A 21,240-nucleotide genomic window follows, 5' to 3' on the forward strand; every position below is an offset into this window, starting at 1 on the left:
GAATATGCTTTTCCTCATAGATATCTAGTTAATAATTGCTACTGAAAAGGTGAAAATTATTCTCCCTTTGGAAGGAACATAGTCTATGTTGTTTTTCTATTTAGAATTCCATCATTAAAGGTCAAACAAGAAATGTAAAGGATCTCAAATTTATTCTAAACAAACATTTCCAACAGGGAAACTTCTGTCTAGGAACCAGGGAGTATTATTTGTACTAATAAAATCAATATTCCCTGACCACCCTGAAATCTACTCAAGTGATGCTGAGGTTCAAATTACTGGGTTCCTACTGAACCTTATACAGTTGTAGTTCCTCCTAAAGATTCTAACATAGGTTTTATTACTCCTACTATACAAGTCTGAATAATATTTTTGTATCAAGGTGAGGTTTAAATAACTGTTGGTCTCATGGGAAATAATAGAAAATAATAATAACCACCAGCCTCACTCTATGCTACGAATGAATAAAAACTTATAAAAACCTTTAGGTACTAGAATTTGTATTCTCAGTAAAGGTGCTTCTACTTTGTCTAGAAATATCATCCAAAAATTATGGTAAATCTTTAATTTCTTCTAGTAATTGAAATTTCAAAAATATTGTAGTCATTTTTAATAGTAAAATTTAAAAAATTGAAATATTTAACAAAAACTGATGGCATTTTTATATATTTTATTTACTGTAAAGAAGTATCTAAAGACCCGTTGAGAGTGATATATGAAACTGCCATCTTGATTATTTGAAAATATTTGACAAGTGAGATATCCAGAGTGGAAATTTCTAATTCATGATACTGTGCCTTCATCAATGACTGCTTACTTCTAGTTAAGTTGCCAGTTTAAGTTGAAATTAATCAATAAGATTGATCAACAGGATGGGTTACATGGAATAGGAGAATGAAATTCATTTTATAGCATCTTTTGTCAGAATTTTGTGGTCATAAAACCAGAAGATACCTTCAGAGGGTTGATGCTTTGGCTTCTGGAAGTTTTTTCACATTAGTACAATATCTGGCACATAAAAGGCTTTTAATTAATATTTGTTGAGTGCATTAATTGAATGAAGATTAACTAGATTGATTATGTAGTCAACAGTTCTTTGCTGACCTAGTTTGTTGGCATTGTGTCTTTTCAACCATCAAGATAATAGTTCATCATTGTGCTATTTTTATATTTATAAAATCATTTGTATTTTATGTAAAAGCTCTAGAATCATTGGGTATTTTGCTAATACAACTAATAAGCCTTTATAAATGTAAGATTAATTTCATGTAATAGTCTTTTTGGTAACAGTTTGAGGAGTATGTGTTCCTTGTGTTCCTTAACTACTGACCTGCCGTAAATAAAAAAGTATTATTAGGAAAAGTCCCAATTTCCTCCACAGTTGATGACAGAATTGTTTTTTGGTTTGTTTTTTATTTTTGTTTTCTTTTGTTTGCTTGTTTTTTACCTTGCTTCCTTCTTCCAGACACTGAATACCAAAGACTACTTAAAGATGGTACCTGAAAGCAAAAAGTTATATACCATGAGACAAATTTGCCAAATTGTGTTGAAGTCCTTTTCATTGTTACTTAAAATATTTGGGAAAATAATTTCTTGGGGTGAGAATCTAGCCTGTAGATTCTTTATTTATTCTTTGGAAACTGCGTACAAAATAAGGAGAATTATGTACCAATGCTAATCTCAAGCCTAGTATGCTTTCAGAATTTGCCAACATTTTAAAAACAGAAAAAATTTATAGCATAATAGATACTGTGTATAAAAGTGTAGTGCCTCAGTTTTTACCAAGTAATGAATGTATACATATTATCCAAGTAAACAATTATGTATTCTAGTATAGTAGAAAAAAATCAGATCTTTAGTGTTAGACATATCTGGTTTCAAATCCCAGCTCTTGCCACATAGTTCTGTGGCTCTAGAAAGTTATAGAAAGCTTGTTTCCTCAGCAGTATAGTGGGGATAGTTTTGCCCTCTTCAGAGAGGCATCATAGAATTCAAATAACATGATGTGTGTGAATATGCCAGATACATAATAAGCCCTGAGCAAACAGAAGTTCAGGTACTTTACACTGTGTGCAGCTTTGTCAAGAACAGTGTGAGGTAGTATACTGCCATAGCTTTCAAGAAATTCAGGCAAGTATCCAAAGTCTCAAATTTATTTGTGTGCTTTATTTATCTCATTAAAAACACACGAATACACACATCACCATTATTTTTATCTCCAAGCTTATGTTTAGTTTATTAAGCATAACATTATTGTAATGCCTAAATTGTGCAAATATACTTCCATACTACTTTTCAAATAACTATTATTTTAGCCCATATTCAGCTTTTAGTGCAGGGTTCACATTTTTTTTTCTTTTTTTTGCTGTATGCGGGCCTCTCACTGTTGTGGCCTCTCCCGTTGCGGAGCACAGGCTCTGGACGCGCAGGCTCAGCGGCCATGGCTTATAGGCCCAGCCGCTTCGCGGTATGTGGGATCCTCCCAGACCGGGGCACGAACCCGTGTCCCCTGCATCGGCAGGCGGACTCTCAACCACTGCGCCACCAGGGAAGCCCAAGAGGGTTCACATTTTAAAAGCATATTTAAACAAGATCCCTGAGAATATGTTGTCTGTTTTGCTATGTAAAATATATGACTGCATCACAGAACAGTAGGTTAGTAGGAGTTGGTGCTAGAGGATCAAAGAGCAAATACAGAAATCCTTTCCTCTGTTAGTTTTTAGTAATATTACTACTTTTATTAATATTTTATTATAATATTATTGATATTGTTACTTATTAGGAGGAAAGGAGGCAGAGCCAAAGGCAGTTGGTTTTGCCTGTCCTCCTTTGGGAACCCCCTTCCTCGGTTGACATATTTCCCATAAATTGTTACTGGGAGGCAGGACGATAGACCAGATACTTGCCTCTTTCCTCATTGCCTGTGGTAGCTAAGCCAGTCAGTCAGTCGTTCCTGTCTGTGGCTTTGAATCTGGACTGACTGGGGTAAAGGAGCTGAGAGTGGAGAATTCATTTCTGTAGCAACAGCAACATTTAGTTTCCAAGAACACAAGTACTGATTTTGGGCTGTCCAGTTTGCATTTGTAATTTTTAGTCCTATATTAAAGCAATAAACTAATTTCTTTTAATAGCTGTCTTTTTTTTCTTTTTTTTTTTTTGGCCGTGCTGCGTGGCCTGTGGGATCTTAGTTCCCTGACCAGGAGTCGAGTCCGTGCACCCTGCAGTGGAAGCTCAGAGTCCTAACCACTGGAACGCCAGGGAATTCCCAGTAGTTGTCTTTTTTTATATTTTGAACTTTAACAACTGGATATAATAAACTGGGTTTAGTCTCCCAGCAAGGTTGTTGGTTTGGGCTTCCCCCATCTCCAAGTTTTAGCAGCTTTTTACTAAATCTTTAAATACAAATAATGTGTACCTTTGACATTTCTTTTGCCATAGAATATTATCTGTGTAAAACAACTAGATGTCAAGGGTTGAAGTAAAAGGTAATTGTTCTACAACTAATAATATAGCTTTTTTTAAACCTAAAATACATTTGCAGTGTAGATTTTTTGATATATCATTTATGTGCATTTATTAACATTTAAATGCACACCTTGCTTCTAAACTAAAATTTTCTTATAAAATATATATCCCATGTGTTTTAAGTCAAATTAAATTTTTTTTGCAGCAGGAGGGCTATTAAGAGGGATATGGAATAATTTTTGGTCATTAAAGAAAAATAGCCTGCCAAGAACTTGAGCAATTAAGAAAACTGTAAATGAAACTACCTGAACTGAAGTGCTATTTTCAGCCCTTTTAGTTATGTTTTAAAGACAAAGAAAACAATCTTAGCTTCATAGATACAGATGTTTGCTTTTAAGCTGTTCTTTTGCATATGGTGAATTATTAAAATATCATAACATTTAAAATATATTATTAATATATTACCTCCTTGCATAGATTGCAGGCTTTTAAGTAACGAAATCTTAAAGTAGTAGAAAAAGTGTGCTTCATTTACTTCACTTCTGTTTTCATGATGCCTAAGGAAGTGTTTGATGGTAGGAAAAGTGACAATAATAATCACAGTATAGATTACACCAATAAAGTAATGGTTTTTAGCTTTTAAAAGTTTTGGTACACAGTGATTTAACCTTCATTGTTTGCTTAGGGGAGTTGGAATCAGGAAACTTGCACCTAGTAGCCTTCTGTGAATAACTTGTTTAGTTTAACCAAACAGCTTTTCACTAGGATAAAAGAAAAAAGGAATTTGGCTGAAAGGGATTTCAGTGAAAGCATAAAAGCTAATCCTGAGCTTTAGCTGCAGTTATTTACCTAATGAGCAGGGGACTAGCCATTATAAATTGTACTGATGATGTAATTGAAAATAATATATATCTTTGAAAGATGGCCAATGACTGAGAAAAAAAGCTTCAGATATAGTTACTATAATAAATGAATTAGGTATTAAATTTTGTATCACTTTGTCAAATATTGTAAATCTAGTTTCTATCTTTTGTGAAAGTAACAAGATCAAAGAAAAAGTGTTGTCTCTATTGTTTTTAGTTGGAGTAACATTTATATTGTTACACTTAAGTATCAGATTCAGTAGAAAGGAAAAGATAGAAGATGCAAAAGAACGGGTAGTTTATGAAGGAACACAATAGAATCCAGTGTATAAGTGAAGGAGTTAACTCTGAAAACAGTGACTACTTCTGGGTAATATCCAAGGGAAGGAAAGATGATTAATGACAGAAGATTTATTATATAGAAAAAGGAAGTTAAGGAAGCTCTAATAGAGTAACTTAAGTTCCTTCAGAAATCTTTTTTTATTCTTCAGAGATATGAAAGTCCCTATACACTAATACAGGTGAAGATGAGCTCTAAAATAGTAAGATTGAGGTTCAGTGTTTAACAAAATGTGAAAGTTTGGAGCAGTTTCTGTGGGGAATGTTTTTAGGAGCAGAAATTAATAAAATGGGTTGTGAGTAATAGTAAGAGTCACTTGATAATCGGGACCATTAACTTGGAGGTGGGCTAAATTTTATTGATCAAAGCTTGACAGTTTGGGAATAGTTGTGGGAAAGATCTCAGAGTAGATGATTAGTCGGGTGGGCAAGGTTAAAAAAAAAGAGGTTACCAGTGCCACCACTACAACGACTACTACTAGTAATAACGATCGTGACGATAATTTATTGTTGGCATACTATTTGCCAAATAATTTTACACGTATCATCACATTTAAGCCCCCAGCCACCCTGGAAGCTAGATTAACAGTAAGTAAAATGTGTTTCAGAGAAATGTTATTTGCCCATTTCGTCTGCCTGTGGTTGTGTGTGGGGAGGAGGGGAGGCACCCTTCAGATGGTACATGCCAGAAATTATATATTTATTACAACAGTTTTTCAGCAGATGGCAGTAAAGAATCTTAAGGAAGGTGTTCTTTAGATTTGTGCAAAGGCACCATATAACCATGCTGTGGCAGCAGTATATAAAATTGTATCAGTAACAGACCCAGTCTTAGACTCACAGACATAGAAAACAAACTTATGTTTACCAAAGGGGAAAGGGCATGGGGGAAGGATAAATATATGTATAACTGAATCACTTGCTGTACACCAGAAACTAACACAACATTGTACATCAACTATACTTCAATTAAAAAAACAAAACAGACTCAGTTTTGTTTAAAAAACACATATACACAGAGAAGACTTAAAGCATATATACCAAAATGTTAGCAGTCTGGATAATTGGATCACAGAGAATTTTTATTTTCATTTGGTTGCTCTTTTGAATTTTTCTGATCTCTTTAAGTGAACATGTTGTTTGTTTTGGGGGACTTGGGGTAAGTTGTTGATGGAAAGGTAGTAGGAAGATTGTTTAGACACACTTGTAAACAGTAGTGACATCCCACTTCATGTCTTATTCTTCTCCATCTCAGAAAAATCCATAGTGTTCTGAAAACTCACTGTTTTGCATTGAAATTACATTTAAGCATTTTAAATCCAGATATTCCACTTAGGGCATTTGGAATCCCTAACTTCTCTCCATCCTCATATGATCACTGTAGCCAACTTCATCACTATTTTAGAACTTCACCTTGTACCATAGTCAGTCAGAGACTGGTTTGTAAGACTCGAACAGTTAGATGAATAAAGAGAAAATAGACTTAGGATGAAGGGAAACATAGTAGGTAAGAGGGAAATAGTAGATTCTGTCTTGGCCAGGTAAAGTGAGCACTTAAAAATTCTTGTCTTAAAACCACACACACACAGTGTTTTGTATATTTAGTAATTTAAATTGATCTAAAGAAATACTAACTTCGTCCTTCTTTCTTGTGACTGGTGAATTCATCAATTTTGTGTATTGTAAATAAACTTGATTCATGTAATGTATTGCAAAATAGTTTAAAAATGGATACCATTTTGACTAGTGACAAGTAGTAGTACGTTTGGATTTTGGTTTGTGTATCTGTGTGTGTAAACAGTTTTACTTTTCAATTAATAAATTAATAGTATTTAGGTAAAATCTTAAAAGTACAATAAGAACTGTTTTCTTGTGACAGTTGCACTCCAGTCATATATTTCATATTAATGAAATCACATTATAAGTACTGAAAAGTAAAAGAAATTCCAAAACTAAAAATGTACTTACTTATTTTAGTTACACAGTAAACTTTTTAAAAAATTACATCCCCATGAGTTATTTATTTTATAACTAGGATTTTGTACCTTTTGACTTCCTTCACCTATTTCACATTCCGCCCTCCCATCTCCTGCCCCTGACAACCACCAGTCTCTTCTCTTTACCGATGAGCTTAGTAGGAGGGTTTGTCTTGTTTTGTTTTGTTTTTCTTTTTTGCAGCTTCCACATATTAAGTGAGGTCATAGGGTATTTGTCTTTCTCTGTCTGACAAATTTCACTTAGCATGATTCCCTTGAGGTCCATCCAAGTAGTCTCAGATGGCAAGATTTTGTTCTTTTTTTATGGCTAATATTTCTGTGTGTGTGTGTGTGTGTGTGTGTGTGTGTACCACATTTTCTTTCCATTCATCTGTCAATGGACATTTAGGTTGTTTCTGTATCTTGGCTGTTATAAATAATGCTGCATGGGGATGCACATATCTTTTCAAGTTAGTGTCTTCATTTATTTGGATAAATATCCAGAACAGGAATTGCTGGATCATATGGTAGTTCTATTTTAAATATTTTGAGAAACCTCTATATTGTTTTCCACAGTGGCCACACCACTTTACATTCTCACCAAGAGTGCACAGGGGCAAGGGTTTTGTTTTCTCCATATCCTCACAAACACTTCTTATTTCTTGTGTTTTTGATAGTAGTCATCTTCACAGATGTGAGGTGATATCTCTTTGTGGTTTTGATTAGTGATGTTGAGCATTTTTTCATGTACCTGTATGTCTTCTTTGGAAAAATGTCTATTTAGAACCTTGACCCGTTTTTTAGTTTTTGGGTTTTTGCTGCTGAGTTCTTTATATATTTTGGATATTAATACCTTATCAGATATATGATTTGTAAATACTTTCTCCCATTCAGTACATTGTCTTTTCATTTTGTAGATTGTTTCCTTTGATTTGCAGAAGCTTTTTAGTTTGATGTGGTCCCACTTGTTTATTTTTGCTTGTTTATTTTTGCTTATCGTCGGCTTTGTTTTTGGTGTCAAATCTACAAAATCATTGCTGAAGCCTATGTCAGGGAGCTTACCACCTATGTTTTCTTCTAGGCGTTCTATGATTTCAGGCCTTACATTGCAGTCTTTAATCCATTCTGAGTGAATTTTTTTGTATGGTATAAGAGAGCAGTCCAGTTTCATTCTTTTGCATGTGGCTATCCAGTGTTACCGATACTGCTTATTGAAGACAATGTATTTTTTTCTATCATATATTTATCACAAATTAATTGACTATATATGGGTTTATTTCTGGGCTCTCTGTTCTGTTTCATTGATCTATGTGTCTGTTTTTATGCCAATACCATACTGTTTTGATTACTATAGCTGTAATATAGTTTGAGATCACGGCACATGATGCCTCCAGCTTTTCATGTTTCTCAAGATTACTTTGGCTTTTGGGGGTCTTTTGTGGTTTCATACAAATTTTAGGCTTGCTTGTTCTATTTCTGTGAAAAATGCCATTGGAATTTTGATAGGGATTGCATTGAGTCTGTAGATTGCTTTGGGTAGTGTGGACACTTTAACACACTACACTAATATTAATTCTTCGAACCCATTATAGTTTTACAATAAACTTTTGGTAAGTATTTATATAGATGAATATAAATGGTATGAAATATGTCAGTTACAATGATTTTTGACCTTGTCTTTTATAATTCAGTATTTAATTCTTTTGATTAAAATTTATTTTAAAATGCCCATCATTTCCTGAAGGAATATTAATTTGAAATATTATATATGTGCTCCACATCAAAAATTGGCTCAAATACAGACACGTTTATCTGACATCCATAAAAAATTAGATCCTGAGAGCTGCCATAAACTTCAAAGCTATTGACTGTATAAATATTTGAGTTACTAATTAGTAATTGAAGTCTTTTAACGTATTCTTTGCTGTCTGGATTCCAGTATTCTTTCATTACCATGTATTCTAATTAACAAGGGAGTATAGTATCTGATTTTCTTCAGGTTTCTGTCCTTGGCCGGATACCCTCAGGCATTTGTATTATTACTATTAAGCCTCAGGGTCTGTGAGTGAATAGGGGGTGATGTTGGAGAAAGGAGAGACATGACTTCTTAAACATAGATGGACATACAAAATGTGAATTCAACTAAAACGTCAGAGTCACCAAAATGTGTAGCATTTAGATTTTTAGATTGAATATGCTAGAGTTTATTATATGTAATATGAAATCTGATAAATGCTTGAGCAGCTTCTAAAAGTACAAGAGTATGGTATTTGTTTATAAGATAATGTTCTGTTGTGTTTTAAAATGAAATTTTATTTACTTTCAAGAGATTCTTGACTGACCTTCATTGAAGGTAGGAAATTAAGAGTGAAACACTAGGCTTAAAACAAATTACCAGAAGTGTTCAGAACAATTGAGTATTTGACTTTAAGTATAAGCAGAAATTTAAAAAATATTCTTTGAAATGAAATGAACTTGAAATTTGTTTGTACTGTTTTGCTTAATATTTCTATACATTGATCTGGAGCTTTTATATTAGGAGAGCAGGTTTTCTATTTTAAAGAACATACCTAAGTGTTAGAAAACTTCTACTGCTTTTATTTTTTGTAGGTGGTTTCAGACCCCCTCACAGGTTTTCTACCATGCAGCAACTGAACATGGAGGGAAGGACGTATATCCAGGGCAGTGTCTTTGGGAAGGTTGTGAGCCTTTTCAGCGACAGAGGTTTTCTTTCATTACCCACTTACAGGTACACTTTCTTAATACTATTTGGTTTGTAACTCATTTGGTTGTGTTAAAGATCTTGATGCATATGTTTTTTACTTCCTCTTTCTCAAAAAGGACAAACACTGTTCAAAGGATGCCCTGCTTGCAGGATTAAAACAAGATGAACCAGGACAAGCAGGAAGTCAGAAATCTTCTATCAAGTAAGGAATCTGAGTTCACTTCCTGTTGCACATAAAAAAAGACAAATCAGGAAACCAGGCAAAACTTAGTAATAAAAGGCAATTTAGTATATCGGGAGACAGGAAACCTGGGTTGTAGTCCACCTCTACCATTAACCAGCTATGTATGTGACCCTGTTCAAATTGTGTAAATGCCCTAGGAATCACTTCTCATTTTGGCTGGACCACATGGTCTGTAAGTACCTTGTAGCTCTAATATTTTGATTCCACTTTGTAGACAAGTCATTGGAAGTAATGACAGATGATATATGAGAAATGCTTTGTAAACTGGAAATAAATATATGGTTCTTTGTCCTTTGAGAGAGTAGTTGAACATGTACTTGATAATGGCAAAGAGATTTATTCTTACAGCTACTCCTGAGGAGAGGCCAAGGTGTCATGTGAGGGTCCAATATAAAATTGTATATGTCACATTTACTATATGGTTATTCATTTACCTATTATTTCATGAACACATGCTTGTAGTCAAGTTCTGAGTTAGCTGTAGATTCCTGTAAGGTCCTTATTAGATTTACATAGTATTTCCTGTTCTGTTTCTGAGGCCTTTAGTTGTAAACTCTGTAACCTGAAAAATACAGTCAGCCCTCCATATCCTCAGGTTCGGCATCTGAGGATTCAACCAACCAGGGATCAAAAATACTTGGAAAAAAAAAATTCAGGAAGCTCCAAAAAGCAAAACTTGAATTTGCCATGCACTGGCAACTATTTGCATAGCGTTTACATTGTATTGGGTGTATAAGTAGTCTAGAGATGATTCAAAGCACACAGGAAGATGTGTGGAGGTTATATGCAAATGCAGTCATCGCTCGGTATCTACCTGGGATTGGTTCCAGGATTTTGGTATCCACAGAGGGTCCTGGACCCAATCCCCCGTGGACACCAAGGGACAACTGTATTTTAAATTCTCATAATGTGAAAATAAATTAATTTGTCACCATTTATTGAGATACTGCTGTGTACTGGGCATTATGCCAGACATAGGGAATTCTAAGAACAAGATATAGTGTAACTTCACAGAGTTGAAATTTTAGACAGAGAACCAGAAGTATAGGAACACAGAAGCTGCTTACATACTTTATCTATTCCATTACTGTTTACTTTATTCTCTCCATTACTATTTATTCCACGTGCTAGGCACTAAGGTATAGCACGAGGTATACGTGACCAAGATGTTTTGCTGTTTTCAAGTCTGGAGATGCAATGAGAGGTATAGGTAATTCTTATTATATGGTGTAATAAGTCCTAAAATGAAGATATGCACAAGACACTGTGAGAGCCCACCTAAACCAACCTAGGAAACCAGGGAAGGCTTTCTGGTAGAAAGCACATCCAAACTGAGACCCAAAGAATGAGGAGTAAATAAATAGCTGAGGGTTTCATAAGCCATAATCATGAGTTTGGATTTTCCCCTAAAGGCAGTAGAAAGTCATTTTTCTGCCAAGTATCTTTTTCTGTAAATTTCACTGTACAGTTGACCCTCGAACAACACAGATATGAACTGGGAGGATCTACTTATATGCGGGTTTTTGTCACGGTAAATAATGCAGTGCTGCACCATCTGTGGTTGGTTGAACCCACAAATGTGGAACTGTGGATATGGAGGGCCAACTGTAAAGTTATATGCGGATTTTTCACTGCAGAGAGAGTGGGTACCCCTAACTCTCATGTTGTTCAAGGGTGAACTGTATTTAATTTCTATGTATTATGTAGCCTATAAGAGTATGTTGCAGTATGTTTGATTTTGCTCAAATTTGGAGGAACCTATATTTGGTATATCAGTTACAATCAATCAAAAATCTTTGTCACTTATACATAAAATCTAATAATAATTTTCATCTGTGTCCATATATAGATATCCTTACTTGTAGACATCTATAAGTAGATATAGATAAAAAGTGGTTTACAATTTAAAGATTGCTTTTATGTTAACTTACTTAATATTCAGAATTACTTTACTCATGTAAAAAGGTGCCAGAAATATCCCCACTTTACAGATGCAAAACCTGAAGCACAAAGGGGCAAACTGAACTTGAAAGTCGTGCAGCTAGTTACAGTGTCAGAAATAGGATTTCCTCACTGTGAGCCAGTGCTCTCGCCACTCCTGCCCCACCAGAATACAGCAGATACTGATAGAATTTTTCTGCTTGGCAAAGGAGACCTAGAGTAGTTTGAAATCTGATTTTATATAAAATCTACCTCTGCAGTCCCTCCATTCTGTATCTTTCCTAAAGGACAGTAGAGCTATACTGAAAGAATTGATTGAAATTAGTAAATAATGAAGAAAAATTATGGAACATAGTAATAGTTTGAAGTGTAATAGTTGGCATAATTTTGTATTATTATCATATTAGGTTATCTTTTCCTGGGTGACCTATACATATACCAGTACATTCTCAGGTAATATTATTTTACTCCTAGGTACAGTTTAGCAAAAATAATTTGCAGCTCAAATTGTAGACTAGTCTTTGTTAACATCTTTACATTGCATTCAAAGACGTGAACTTCACAACTTTGAATACTATGTTGTATTGATATATGGGCTGTACCAGAACATCTGTTGTTTGCTTTAAAGTTGATAGATCGGAAAATAAAAGACTTGAAACTTCTCCTTGATACCGAGAGCCCTTATGCCTAGGCTGACACAAGAGTGAATATTACTGCTGGGCCATGGGAGCTTTTACTCACCCTGTGTCCAGAGTTTCAGAGTAACCACCTTAGGGGTTGGCAGGTTGGTCATTCGTTATCAGTCTGTCTGCTGCATCATGTTAACAATCTCTTTCTCTCTCTGGTCAATTTAGGCAGCCAGCTGTAGGGGGCACAAGCTCAACTCCTAGAGCACAAAAGGCCATTGTGAATCATCCCAGTGCTGCCCTTATGGCTCTTAGGAGAGGATCAAGAAACCTTGTCTTTCGAGATTTTACAGTGAGTAAGCCTCGAAAGCCTTGTCTGTAAATGTGTGCACGCTGTGTGATTTAGATCTTTATTCTTTTCTTTTCTTTTCCTTTTTAAGGATGAAAAAGAGGGACCAATAACTAAACACATCCGACTAACAGCTGCCTTAATATTAAAAAATATTGGTAAATATTCAGAATGTGGTCGCAGGTGAGTAATCTGTTTTCTGTAGCCAGAGTGAATCTAGATTATTTACTTTTACCCATAAGTTAATAAGGTTAGATGCCTGCATTTTATTCACTGCTTTTTGCATAAATTTTTGGATATGTCCGAAAGCTTATGTCAAGCTCAGGCCATCATGGATTCTTAAAAGCCAAAAAAATAGAAGTTGAAACAACCAAAAGGTTTTCTTTTAACTTGTTTCATTAGGTTAAATTTCTTGCTGGTCATAGAATTTAAGTTTATTTTATTTATTTATATTCATTTATTTTGGCTGCATTGGTTCTTTATTGCTGCGTGCAGGCATTCTCTAGTTGCGGCGAGTAGGGGCTACTCCTTGTTGCATTGCACAGGCTCTAGGCACACGGGCTTCAGTAGTTGTGACACACAGGCTCAGTAGTTGTGGCTCGCGGGCTCTAGAGCATAGGCTCAGTAGCTGTGGAGCACGGGCTTAGTTGCTCCGCGGCATGTGGGATCTTCCTGGACCAGGACTCGAACCCGTGTCCCCTGCATTGGCAGGCAGATTCTTAACCACTGCGCCACCAGGGAAGCCCTGGTGTCATAGAATTTAGAGCAAAAAGTAGATCTACAAGAGAAAACTTAGGAGTTTACTGGGAGGAAAAATGAATTGCTCACTTGAATCATGTGGAATTAGAATGGAATTCAGTTTGATAATTACCGTTTTAATGAAACCATCAAAGCCATACGTGTGCTGAGATTCACTATAATACTCTGAAGTTTTAAAAGTTACATTTTAATGAACTTAAGAGAAAACTTAGGATTTTGTAGATCTATAGCAACTGGAAACAATAACTCTAACCCTAGAGAGAGCAAATGTGGATTTGCCTCCCTTGTCTCCCTTGAAGCTTGAAGCTAATATTCTAGTATTATTCGTCCTCCATCTTCAGCTGACCCAACTCAGGCTCCTTCATTGGGAAGGTGTCCTCTGATGCATCTTGCCTTCCAGATAGTGATTTTTTTCTCCTAGTCTCTCTCCTCCCACATACTATTAATCGAATCTACCTTGGTTCTTCTCCCCCCATTTTACCTTGTGTTAGGTCTTTAATGATATTTCTTGCAGTAACCTTCCAACTGGACTTTCCAAACATAAAAACAGTGCCATCGATTACAAAAAAAAAAAAACAATTAATTTAACTATATCAAACTTTAAAGCTTCTGCAAATTAATGATGAATAAAACTTAAAACTAAAGTTTTTAAAAAGTATTTTTAATGACAAATTTACTATATTTAGTGTATCAAGTATTCCCACAGAGGAATAAGAAAAATTCTTAACACTCAAATGAAAAACAAGCATAGTTTTTCAGGGAAAAAAGAAGAAATATGAAGGTTTTGTCACTAGCATCTCCCAGCTTCATTCATGAGTTCTTCCTTCCTTTCTCACTGTATTTTCCTCCTCACCCCTCCTTTTGCTACATTTCAGTTTTAGCCAAACTAAACCACATGCAGATTCCAACCATGCAAGACGTCTTTCGTGTCTCACTTTTGTACGTTTGTTCCAGTGCTATACTGTCCTCCCTGTGTTGTGGCCCATTTAGTATCTGCAAGCCCCCGTGATTCAGCTCAGACGTTGGCTTCTGTGTGCTGCTTTTCCTATGCTGTGTTCCCCTTCCTCACTGAGTTTGTTCTTCTCTATTTTTGTAACATGTCTGTCTTATAACATTTCATCTTACTGTTTTGTAAGTAGTTATTTATGTGGCTTTTTTCCACTACTGACCTAACTACAGATTCTCTGATTAATCTTTGTAGCCCAATTGCCCAATACATCAGAGATAATCCCTACTTCCTATTCTTCCTTCAAGACTCAACCCAGGTCACCTCTTCCTTTCCTGACATCTCCCTCACTACCTACCCTTGACCTAAGGTGCCCCCCACACATTGCTTTGTTACCACCTTACATGATGAGATCTGTGAAAGCAGGGGTTGAATATTTTTGTTTTTGTGTCCTCAGTGCCTAACATAGTGTTGGAAATATAACAGTGATTCAATAAATATTTGATAGACAGATGGAAGGGAAGAAGGTCTCAAAAATTCATTTTTTCCTAGAGTTCTGATCTGGAATTTGTGTAGACAGTTGGAATTCTAAAAGTAATTTTATAACTTTTCCCTCACATTCAAATTGTACATTCTTAGGCTTACAGCAAAGCCACTTTGGCTACATCTAATATAATTATTGAACCAAAGTTTTCATCTTACAGTTTGTGTTTTGTTGTTGATCTTGTTATTTTATTTAACTCTAAACCTTCTAGATGTCTTTTGGCATCTTCAGGTGCTATGATCTTAGAAAAACAGAAGCAGAAGAATTAAAACAATCCATTAAATTCTTCCCATTCACCCTCCCAGTCTGGGTTGAAATCCCCATGTAGAACCTCTATCGAATATCTCCAGTAATGAGGAGTTTTGCTAGAGCAGGAGTACTGACAGAATCTGGCAAAACATATGTGAAGAAAAAAGTATAGGAAATCGGGTATTGCAAAAGATAATTCTTTGTTGATATACTTCCTCGTCTCTGGTGGAGTAAGTTAACGGGTGCGATTTTTTTTTTTTTAACTAAAGCAAATTCTATTTGCAATAAGAAAATTACAGGTCAACAGGAAGATATATGGAAATTTACTTTCATTCTTACAGTACAGTATACTGAAGAGTATGAAATGTCAGCATTTTTTAAAATTTTAAGTTCAGAATCTGATTGAATAATGTAAACTTTTGTGCTTCCCTGGTGGCGCAGTGGTTGAGAGTCCGCCTGCCGATGCAGGGGACACGGGTTTGTGCCCCGGTCCGGGAAGATCCCACATGCTGCGGAGCGGCTGGGTCCATGAGCCATGGCCGCTGAGCCTGCGCGTCCGGAGCCTGTGCTCCGCGACGGGAGAGGCCACAACAGTGAGAGGCCTGCGTACCGCAAAAAATAAATAAATAAATAAAAATAATGTAAACTTTTAAAATGCAGTTTATCTCCTTTATGACTAAACTTGAGCTTTGGAGAACTGCAATATGTTTCTCCTCTTTTTGATATATACCTTTTGTCAGTGTAACACATGGGTCTTATTTAAAAATCAAATGATACTTTCACTAACAATGAACAATCTGAAAAAGAAATGAACAGTTCTATTTACAATAAATCAAAAGAATAAAATAATCACATTAACCAAGGAGGTGGAAGATTTGTACATTGAGAACTATAAAACATTGCTGAAAGAAATTAAAGAAGATGTAAATAAATGGAAAGACATCCTTTGTTCATGGATTGGAAGACTTAATATAGCTTAGATGTCAATACTACCCAAAGCAATCTACAGATTCAACGCAACCCCTATCAAAATTTCAGTGACATTTTTGCAGAAATAGAAATATTTGTTCTAAAATTCATATGGAATCTCAAGGAACCTTGAATAGCAAAACTATCTGGAAAAGGGAGAACAAAGTTAGAGGACTCATACTTTCTGATTTCAAATTTCACTGCAAAGCTATAGTAATCAAAACAGTGTACTGTCTTTAGTGACATAAAGACAGACATATTAACCAAGGAAACAGAATGGAGAGCCCAGACATATGTGGTCCTTGCATATGTGGTCAAATGATTTTCAATAAGGATGCCAATTCTCTATTCAATGAGGAAAAGATAGTCTTTTCAACAAATGGAGTTGGGAAAACTGGAAATTCACATGCAAAAGAATGAAGTTGAACCCTTACCTAACACCATATGCAAAAATTAACCCAAAATGCATCAAAGACCTAAAAGTAAGAGCTAAAACTATAAAACTCTTAGAAAAAGCTTCATGACATTGGATTTGACAGTGGTTTCTTGGATATGACACCAATGGCACAGGCAACAAAAGAAAACGTAAATTGGATTTCATCAAAATTAGAAATTTGTGCATCAGAGGACACTGTCAATAGAATAACAAGACATGCAACAGAATGGGAGAAAAGAATTACAAATCAAATATCTGATAAAGGGGTTAATATTCAGACTATATAAAGAACTCCTAAAACTCAACAACAAAAAGAAAACAAACCAAATCAAAAATGGGCAGAGGACTTGAATAGAAATATCTCTAAAGAAGATAAATAAATGGCCAATAAGCATATGAAAAGATGTTCAACATTACTAATCATTAGGAAAATGCAAATCAAAACCACAATGAGGTACTACTTCAAACCCATTAGAATGGCTATTATTAAAAACAAACAAACAAAAAATCGAAAACAATTAAGTGTTGGCAAGAATGTGGAAAAATTGGAACCCTTGTGTGTTGCTGATGGAAATATAAAATGGCACGGCCACTGTGGAAAAGAGTGTGGCCATTTGTCAAAAAATGAAACATTTCATTCTACCTTTTGGGTATATACACAAAGGAATTTAAAGCAGGGAGTTGAACAGATATTTATGCACCATTTTCATGGCAGCATTATTCACAGTAGCCAAAAGGTAGAAGCATCCCACCAGTCCATCAACAGAGGAATGGATAACTAAAATGTGTGTGTATATGCAATGGAATATTACTCAGCCTTAAAAAAAGAATGAAATTCTGATACATTCTACAACATGGATAAACCTTGAAGACAGTGTGTTAAGTGAAATAAGCCAGGCACAAAATGACAAATATTGTATGATTCCACTTAAATGAGGTACCTAGAAAGTAGAACAGTGTAACAGCCCCCAGCAGGGGGTTGGGGGAGTGAGGCAGTGGGGGCGTTCTTGTTGGTTGTGGGAAGATGAAAAAGTGCTGGCGATGGATGGTGGTGATGGTTGCACAGCAGTGTCGATGTACTTCATGCCCCTGAACTGCACACTTAAAGATGGTTAAAGTAGTAAATTTTGTATTATGTATACTTTACCACAATTTAAAACTAAAAACAAGAACAAAGGAGGGATTTGGGGAAATGCAGAGTGGCTACTAATGAGTATTTGGCTTCTTTTGGGGGATGATGAAAATATTCTAAAATTGATTGTCGTGATGGTTGCACAATTCTGTTACTATACTAAAGACCACTGAATTTTACACTTTAAACAGGTGAATTGTGTGGTAGATGAATTATGTCTCAATAAAGCTGTTACAAAATTTTTTTAATTAAATGGTAAAGCTTATAACAAACTATATAGTCCCCTACTTCACCCTTCCTACCCACATCCAAGGAAGAGCTTTCAACAAGTTGAGCTAATTTTTCTGGTGTTTGCCTCCATGTTTCTAAATAACATGTTTATGTTACTGTTTCCTAATTTACCTATTTTACACTTTACCTGTTGACTCTCTTTCTATTGAACACTGTTAAAACCTCTCTTCCTTACGCTTTTCATTTCCTCATAATATTGTTACATCTTAAATCAGATGTTGTTGTGTTGTTTGATGCTGAGCCCCGTGCTACTGTTTTACATTTCTTTTTCTCTCTTTGTTTTTGCAGGGTTAATGATTGTCTTGCTTCTTCATTAGCTTTTAATGGGCCTAATGCTGATTTTCCCATATATTTCAATCAGTATCTTTCAAGCCTATGTATAAGCTATCTAAAAAACACAGTTGTTAAACCTCTATCAGTTCTACATTTTTTCCCCCTTGGAAACTGGCCTTGGTAGTCTAGACAGCTTACTTTGTAGGCCTGGTGCACAGCTGTCCTTGGGAATTCCTTCTACGTTGAAACCTTTTTCTTGAATCCTACTTACTTCTTTTACTTGAGTTCCTCCTTCATTGCAGTAAGGTACATCCTCCAATAATTTCAAGGCCCTACCTGTCTGAAAATGTTTTTAGTCTACCCTTAGTCTTGATAGTTTGGTTAGATATAGACTTCTAGATTGAAAAATCACTTTCCTTTAAAAATCTGAGGACATTGCTCTAATGTCTTCTAGCATGCAGCTTTGCTGTTGACAAGTCCAGTGACATTCTGATTCCCATTCCTTTGTATGAGATCTATTCCCCCCCACCCCCACCCTCCAGAAGTTGTTAGGGTCTTTTTTTTTTTTTCCGATTTCTGTTATTCTGAAATTTCATGAATGCTGTGTCTTGTTGTGGGTGTTTTTTGTTGTTGCTGTCATTGAAGTGGGCATTTCATTTCAGTGGATCCTTTCAATCAAGAGATTCATGTCCTTAAGTAGTGGGAAACTTTCTCAAATGTTTCTTTTTATAATTCCCTGCTATCCATTGTCTGTTCCCATTTCTAGAACTTCTGGGTTTTTTTGGATGCTAGACCCTTGTAGAGTGATCCTCTAACTTTCTTTTCTTTCTCAGCTTTCAATTTTGTCTGTTTAATCTGTTTTCTAGAAACTTCCTTGACTTTATCATCAAATCTACTGCATTTTTACTTCATCTGCCATGCTTTAAATTCTAAGAGCTCTTTTTAAGTTGTCAGTTGTTGCTGTTTTTGTAACATCCTATTCATAGGTTGAATACAGTGCTTGCTCATCCCTCTCAGGATATTAGCGCCAGTATTTTTGAAGTTTCTTCTGCTCCTAGTATGGTTGCTGTGTACTCGAAATTACTTGAAATGTCTGAGGATTGGGGGCTTCGTGTGATATTTTAGGAATGAAATACCTGCTAGCTAGTTGGAAGCTCTGGGTGCATGACCCCCACGTGTCACTAGTGATTGCCATTTTAGGGTGACCCCCGATGAACCAGTTTGTTTCCTAGAAGCCCCTCAGACGTCAGTCTTCGTAGAGATTGTTTCTCCAGGGAAGAATCTTTGATTTCCTTGCCTTTAGAAGTGGGCAACTTGAAGGAGAGTCCGTGAGGGCGTGCACTGTGGAAACAGAATTGGGGGTGGGGTGGGCAGGAGGACCTCACTGGGGTCGAGTACGTTCACTTTCCTTCACGCAGTCTATGTCTCTGTAAGTCCTAACCCTTTCTGGTTTAGTTCCTCCAGAAAATAAATTTCTTTCATTCATTTTGGGAGGGAAAGGAGATAAACTTGCATCGAACTGTGCTATTTTCCTAAAAGCCGATTTGTGTCTTAAATTGTTTTCACTAATGCTACTTACAAATTATGTCTTATCTATTAAGTGCATTAAAGTGACACAATGTTTATCCTTTGTTAAACATATCAAAAAGATAAAGGAACTTTTGAAATTGAAAGAATATCATTTTATACAACAAAAAAGGCATATTTCATTTTTTATCTAGTGAGTGCTTATTTAATTCTTTAAAACCTCCCAATATAAAAAATATTAGTTTATATCAAAAATGAAATGGTTACTTTAAAATCATCCTAGTGATTGAAATGTAGTCTTTCTAATTTTATCCATGTGACATAAAAATAAAAGAAAGAATACTTTTTAACATGTGACTGTTCATCAGTTTGGAAAATATGATTTTATTTAAGCTTTTGAAAGTAAAGGCTTTTTGCTTTGTCACAATGTTCATTGATTATAGAGGAGAAATAATTTGATTCCACTTAGTAGGTTATTTTTAAATCGAGTTTTTTATGGCTATTTTTCCTTTCCCAGAAAATAAATTGTAGACATTTTATAGTTCATTTAAAAATTTGTTAAATAAACTTCTGAAGTAAATCATGCCTAAAGAAAAGTAAAAAACAACACAAGTGTGAAGCTCAATGAACTGTCACAAAGTGAACCACCACATAACCAACCATCCAAGTTACGAAATTGATCAACACCACTTCCACGGAGTCCCTCCGAGTGACCCCAGTCTTTACCCCATCCTTGTCTGTGGGACTACTGTCCTGATCTGTAACACCATAGATTAACTTCACTTGATTTTGAACTTTATATAAGTAAAATCATATAGTATATTTTTTCTTGTGCTAGCTTTTTTTTTCTCAACATTGTTTGTGAAATTCTTTCACGTTGCATGAAGTAGTACTGTGTATATATAGCAGTATAAAATTCTGTCGTATGAATATACTCAAATTTACTTTTTCCATTCTTTTTTTTTTTTTTTTTTTTGCGGTATGTGGGCCTCTCAGTGTTGTGGCCTCTCCCGTTGCGGAGCAGAGGCTCCGGACACGCGGGCTCAGCGGCCATGGCTCACGGGCCTAGCTGTTCCACAGCATGTGGGGTCTTCCTGGACCGGGGCACAAACCCGTGTCCCCTGCATCGGCAGGCGGACTCTCAACCACTGCACCACCAGGGAAGCCCTCCATTCTATTTTTGATGGACATATGGGTTGTTTCCAGTTTGGGACTATTAAGAATAATGCTGCTGTGAACATTCTATGAACACTTTTTGGCCGTATATGTACATATTTCTGTTGAGCTTTTATGAAGGATTGGTGATTTCACTGGTGCTTTATTTTAGTACATAACGCCAAACAATTCCAAAGTGGTTTTATCAATTTACACTCCCTCCAGCAATGTTATGAGAGAGTCTCAGTTGCTCCACATACTTGCCAACATTTGCTATTGTAATTTTAATATTTAATTTTAGCCATTCTTTTGGGTGTGTGGAGTATGTACATACGGAAATTACAAAAGCAGCTACCCTAACAGCCAAAAAATGTATGAAAAGATGCCCAACTTATTAGACATCAATCTCAATTTTTTTTAAACAGTTTCAT

The 21,240-nt window shown here is 35.6% G+C and overlaps 1 protein-coding gene across 1 annotated transcript in view; it reads left to right on the plus strand.

The window, feature by feature from the left end:
- Positions 1-21,240, plus strand: part of ARID2 (AT-rich interaction domain 2) — a 170,349-nt gene that overhangs the window by 146,179 nt on the left and 2,930 nt on the right. Inside the window, exons 17-20 of the mRNA XM_082850788.1 lie at positions 9,254-9,392; positions 9,485-9,570; positions 12,408-12,531; positions 12,620-12,711. Of these exons, the coding sequence (XP_082706914.1) occupies positions 9,254-9,392; positions 9,485-9,570; positions 12,408-12,531; positions 12,620-12,711 (441 nt within the window). The remainder of the gene's footprint in view (positions 1-9,253; positions 9,393-9,484; positions 9,571-12,407; positions 12,532-12,619; positions 12,712-21,240) is intronic.

Source organism: Leucopleurus acutus, assembly GCF_964270905.1.
Source record: "Leucopleurus acutus genome assembly, chromosome: 11".
In the NCBI taxonomy this organism is placed as follows: Eukaryota; Metazoa; Chordata; class Mammalia; order Artiodactyla; family Delphinidae; genus Leucopleurus; species Leucopleurus acutus.